The sequence below is a fragment of the Diplotaxodon limnothrissa genome, linkage group LG13, assembly GCF_057381915.1.
Source record: "Diplotaxodon limnothrissa isolate DT_005_m linkage group LG13, D_limnothrissa_male_GT1.1, whole genome shotgun sequence".
Classification (NCBI taxonomy): domain Eukaryota; kingdom Metazoa; phylum Chordata; class Actinopteri; order Cichliformes; family Cichlidae; genus Diplotaxodon; species Diplotaxodon limnothrissa.
Window position 1 is genome coordinate 3,078,835 of NC_140608.1, and position 6,000 is coordinate 3,084,834.

The 6,000-nt window shown below is 39.1% G+C and overlaps 1 protein-coding gene across 1 annotated transcript; it reads left to right on the forward strand.

Annotated features, from left to right (window-relative positions):
• The first annotated feature begins 1,851 nt into the window (after positions 1 to 1,851).
• LOC146619674 (homeobox protein Hox-D9b-like) lies at positions 1,852 to 3,959 on the forward strand. The gene is made up of 2 exons (XM_085369189.1): positions 1,852 to 2,533; positions 3,715 to 3,959. The coding sequence occupies exons 1-2, from the start codon at positions 1,852 to 1,854 to the stop codon at positions 3,957 to 3,959; spliced, it is 927 nt and encodes a 308-aa protein (XP_085225315.1).
• The last annotated feature ends 2,041 nt before the right edge of the window (positions 3,960 to 6,000 follow it).

Consider the following 6,000-nt stretch of genomic DNA (forward strand, 5'->3'; position numbering starts at 1 on the left):
GAAGTCTCTCTGGTCCGAATGAGGTTTGAAGTCATTAAATCATAAATTCTGATTCATGTGTTTCTCCATGTCAGTATTTTCATAAAACCACTTAAGAAACAAGATTTTCAGATCTTAAAATCACTTCTGCAGTGATTTATAAATGATTGCTGGGATATTTTGTATAACATAGAGGACTGTTTTGCTCACATACCTCTCTTCATCCTGCTGGAAGTGACTCTCAAAGTGTCTATTTATTTTCAAGACGTTATATTCCAAGCATATAATCTCATTTTATCTGAATATTATTAGCTGTAGTAATTAATTAATTTACTGAAAGCCTTTGGACCTTCTTTAATTGCAAAGTTTGGAGTCCTTGCAGTGCTTTCAATCAGATTTGTCTCATTCAGCCAGAAGATGGCGCTAGCTGTGCACGATCAAGGTGTAGCCCAAGGGTGTCAAACTCATTTTAGCGAATGGGCCACATAAAGAGCAGTTAGATCTGAAGTAGGGCGAGAAAGTAAAACCTTTACAAAACAGTTTTTATTTAAAAATTAATGAATAAAACTAAAATATCACGATGAAAACATTCACGTGGCTCTTATGATTTTTGAAAAGCTGAAACAATTAAGATACCACAACCCCTCCCCCACAAAATCTGTCAGACAATAGGAACTTTTACTTATATTCCTTGAGCCTGCAGTCATTAGATGCACAATAACATTTGCTGATCACTGTGGATTTATAAAGACACAAACCTTTATGTGTACAGTTTTTGTATTTAACCAACAGTATTATTTACTATTATTATTTATTATTCCAACAACTTGACTAAATCTAGAGATAATTTAAAATTTCCATCTATTTTCACTCCTGTGTAACGCCACCAGTATTACCCTGGAAATAGCAGTGCAATATATTAAAAATGTTCTTGCAGTTTTCACGCTTTTCACACTTTTTCCGAACTCAAAAGTCAGTGGGCCAAAATGAATCCTTACTGTTTACCGTTCCTGGCCTAACCTAGCATATAAGAGCCACAAAGAAAAGCACTTGGAATTTCACTTTTATGCACAAGCACTGCTATATATATATAGATTATGACACTGTTTTCCTTCCACTGCTTAAAATGACGGATAAATCAAATGATCTTCTTAGATTTGGTTTATTTAGTAAGAGAACAACAAAAGCACAGCAACAACAAAACACTCGACACTTTAAAATTAGAAAAAAGTAACTAATTTGAGCACAGAACTTGTGAACTGATACAAATCAATTTCTGATCTTGGGTAATAGTTCCAGCAAAATAAAGCTGCACGCAATTCAACATGAACTTCAAGGGAGAATCACTCTAAGCTCGAAATGAGTCACGATTCACACAAAGGAAAGCCGAAGCCCATCCCCTCCCGTTTTAATCAGTCCTGTGACAATCTGAGGCTGTGATGACATAATTACTAATAAAGTGTAAGTCATATTTTTGCATTAAATAAGTGCAAAAGGCAGAAGCACCTACGCTCTCTTCAAACGGGCATACGAACGGCCCAATGCTACTTTTTATTCAGCCTCTAAAAAGAGTCCAAGTTTTTTTGTTTTTTTGTTTTTTAATATATATATATATATGTTACATTCAGGTCCATCCGCAGTAGGCGTGCTATCACATTTCTGAAAACAAAAGAATGAATTGATTTATCTTCTATACTGGCTAAATACAGTCTAACCATGTGATCCGCAGAGTAACCAATGGGCAGCCGAGGAGAAAGTAAGGGCAGGAAAAAATTACTACCATTTTAGGGGAGGATGTAAGCCACTATACCAGCCCATCTAACGTTTTACAGTCGCATTTAAGTGTCTTTTTATTGAAATAATAAAATAAACATGTCGCTAACGAATTATTATTCCATGATGGGTCTCCAGACCGAGGAGCCTTACGGTGCACATTTCATCCCGGGAGGCTTGCAGGGTTCGACGGCTGGCTGCGCAAAGCCAGGCCGGGGAGCAGAGGAGGAGGAGGGGACCCCCGGCTCACACATCCCGGATTTCTCTCATTTTTCCAACAAACAGTCGAGTTTAAATGGCTTTTCTCCTTGGACAAACACTTCCACTTCTTCTACGTCTTCTTCTCCGCAGCGGCAATCCGCCCCCGGTGCGTCCATCCCCGGCCTTTTTCATCCACATCACCTCCTGAGCCACCACCCCTACTACGGCCCGCAGACTCAGACACACGCCGAACACCTTGCATCCGCGTCGGACAGCAGGTTTGTACGCTGCTGGGAAGGGGCGAGCCCCACCTCGGAGACCGCTCTGTCGCAAGTTTCGGCCACTTTCCCCGCGTGTCTCCCAGCACAGAGTGACCTCTCCAATCCGAGCCCGAGGTATGAGACAATTAAGCCCGAGAGTTCACCCCCGTCACACGACAGTCCTGAAGATTCCAGCTTCGCCAGTCCGGCGGAGGTGGTCCTGGAGCGGCTTGGGACTGTAGAGGAGCTGGGGAGGAAGCCTGAGCCAAAGAAAGAGGACGACGACAGAAAAACACAGCAGCAGCAGCAGCTTGACCCGGGTAAACACAGATACACTAAACTCAGGAATGTTTATTAGCTTTAAGAAGTGGCGATACACAGGTGTGTGTGTGTGTGTGTGTGTGTGTGTGTGTGTGTGTGTGTGTGTGTGTGTGTGTGTGTGTGTGTGTGTGTGTGTGTGTTAGTGTTAGAGAGGGGAGTGTGACTTTTATGGGCCTATAAATGTCTTGTAAACTGTAAAATATAAAACCTTATTGTCCATTAAAATAATTAAGGTGATATTGTTATTTAACAATTTGTCAATAGCTATATGAAAACCCAGGTTGACTTGCACATGAAGGTTTTTCTGATAGTAGGAGAGTTAGCGAGCCCGTTTTTGCAAATACTACTCCAAGCTAGTTTTGCCTAAAATAGTCAGTATAGTCATGCTATGCTCTAAAAGCATGCCATGCCATTTAAAACACATTATTGGACCCTTACTCCAGAGTGCAGACTCATAGCTTTATTATTATTATTATTATTATTATTATTATTATTAGTAGTAGTAGTAGTAGTAGTAGTAGAGATACATTAATATATTTTATCTTGGGATAAACAAAACAATTATCTGGGTTTCATTAAAATATCTACTTTTTGTAAAATGAGAGATTTTAGCTAATCTAAAGTTAATTTAATGATGTAAGAATCCTAAGTGCTTTAATTTTTTTTAATGCAAAATAGCATTGTGAGAGCATGACTATCAAACTATTAAATGTTTAAAAAATATCCTTACTCAGCTGATTAAAAAACAGAAAAAATGAGCATGAGTGTGGCTGTGGTTGTTTTTCAGCCCTGTCTCCTCTCGTACTGAGATTTAGGCTCATCTTTATTGGGTATACTTTCCTGTATTTATAGCAGCTCACTGTCCTTCCAAATCGAAAAGGACAGAAACCTCAAATGTGGCCACATTTTCAATTATGTCACATTATGTTAAATTACGGGTTTGTCATAAATTACAGGAGGAGTATGTGAAAAAAGGTGTAGATGTGTTTCTTTTTCTAATGAGCCAAAAACTGTGGGCTCATAAAATTTGCTCCACAAAATGTTTTCTTTGAATCTTATGCCAGCCTTTGAACTCCTCACAACACACACAGAAAGACATGCTTAAAACCAGAGGAAAGTAAATATACATGGTGTTTGGTGTGAGTAAAAACCTATGCAACTCTCGTCTCTTTTCCTGCAGAAAATCCATCAGCTAGCTGGATCCATGCCAAATCGACCCGGAAAAAGAGATGTCCTTACACCAAACACCAGACCCTGGAGCTGGAGAAGGAATTCCTCTACAACATGTATCTGACCAGAGATCGGCGCCTGGAGGTGGCAGGACTCTTAAATCTGACAGAGAGACAGGTCAAAATCTGGTTCCAAAACAGACGGATGAAGATGAAGAAGTTGATGATTCGGGAGAGGAGGAGTATGAATGAATGATGAATTTAGAGGCTGGGGCTTTTGTTTTCTTCCTGTGATAGGTGAAGAGGTGGTGGTGATAAAAGAAACACAGTGCTCAGAGATGGCCAACATCTCTAACATGAACTGGCAAGATCAGCTGTGACTAAGCAAAGGATTGTAGAGCTAACATTGCTGCTTTTGAAAACTGCAGTGATAAACTCTGCAGGGGAGACCGGGATGTGCTGTAACACACACATTAATGTCTTAAAAAAAGTTAGGTAATCTGTACTTTGGCGCACAATTCTTCCATCTGCATGTTTTAAAAAGAAAACAGCTCATCTGAAACCCGGGGTAGTTGTAAATAATGAAGTGTTAACATTTACAGGGAGGTCAATAAACCCGATCACAAACATACCAGCTCATATCAAAGACTACTCATTTTAAAACACATCTGTTTTTAATATGGATGCACATCTCTCATGTTCAGAAATGGCAATGCTTGAAACATTCCAGACGTAATACTTAAACTGTCTGTGCTCTCAACAAAAAAAATGGGAATGGTGTTTTATGATTTAAGGCTAAAACTATCGCCCTCATGAAAACTATGTTTAATGTGCAAGCTCGGACTGAAGTACAAGGGAAAACTATCAAAGATAAACCGCATGAGTAATCTCATGGCTGAATACCTGCTTGTTATAGCCTGAAAAATAGCTGCAGAATATTTGTATGGGATTAAAATGAAATATTTTTGGGAGCAAACAGGATTCAGGCTAGTGGACTGTATCTGATGCATGTAAGTATTAACATATTTACGTGAAAGATGTTAATACTGTTGGGTTGGCACTACCAAAAGATAAAAGACACATTCGCTAAGGCTGGAGTTATTCTCTTTATGCTCTTTTAACAATGCGATTACCCTTAGAAAACAAACCAAAACCAAATGTATCTTCGAGAACACCAAGATTACACATGTGAAAAATCTAAAAATCACAAGTACTTAAAAGGTGAATTGATCATGCTAAAGTAATAATGTGTTTTAAATGTGATACTTTCACTTCTGTCCCACTTCAGTGGCTTTTTCAGACCAGGGTCAGCTGTACTTTGTCTAACTGGCTAATAAGCGACTAAAGATGAATATTTTCTGTCTAACACATTATCTGTGACTTGAGGCTTTGGTTTATTGGCTGTAAATAAAATGAGTCTACTGCATTTTAAATAGGACCACCTCTTGTTTGGGTTTAAAAGGCGCTCTTGTCTTTTCCTGGTCCTCCATTGAAGTTTCTGCACAAATGCGTGGGTCATAATAGTTAAAAATACTGATGTAGGTTTTGTATAATCACAACCTTTTACATGTCATGCACTTGTAACCACAGTGCATTTGCTAAATTTACGAGATTTTATATATTTACAATAAGCAACATAAAAAAGGAAGCAAAACACCACTTCTTCTTCTTGCTGTATTTCAGGTGCCTGACAGGTCTGTACAGAAACTTGTTTCACTTTGCTCCTAGTGGAGAAGTTCTCTGTGTTACAACCAATCCTGGTCTCCCTTATTAATCAGAAAGGAGCTTTTAAGGAATTTGCTCCAGAAGACAGAATAAAGCTTCTTTGTTTTGTTTTTATAAACTCTGCATGTAGCCTTATAGGGGCATATTTGTTGGTATTGTTGTCCTTGCTGTTGTTGTCATTGTTGCTGTGTATATTTGTTGTTACTGTGGGTTTGAAATGCAGATATGGTCATGCCTACACACACACACACACACACACACACACACACACACACACACACACACACACACACACACACACACACACACACACACACACACACACACACACACACACACCAGTCATGGCTAAGCTATGGTGTGACTGCAGTTTGATTGTTAGATTTTCTGTTTCGCTGTTTCCTCCCAGTAACCAGCTACTGTCCTATTAAGACGTTTTACAACAACGCACAATCGATTTCCATTTTCCAATGTAAGTTGGTATAACATCCGCAGCAACGGGAACATTGTGAGGATTTTAAAGGTATTTTGGTGCTTTTCGTTTTTGTCCACATTCTCCTTGAGAGAAGAGG

Excerpts from the sequence above, each read along its gene's own strand:
- LOC146619674 (XM_085369189.1), top strand. The coding sequence starts at position 1,852 with ATGTCGCTAACGAATTATTATTCCATGATGGGTCTCCAGACCGAGGAG. Across the intron at positions 2,534-3,714 it reads GCAGCAGCAGCTTGACCCGG|AAAATCCATCAGCTAGCTGG; the intron begins GTAAACACAGAT and ends CTTTTCCTGCAG.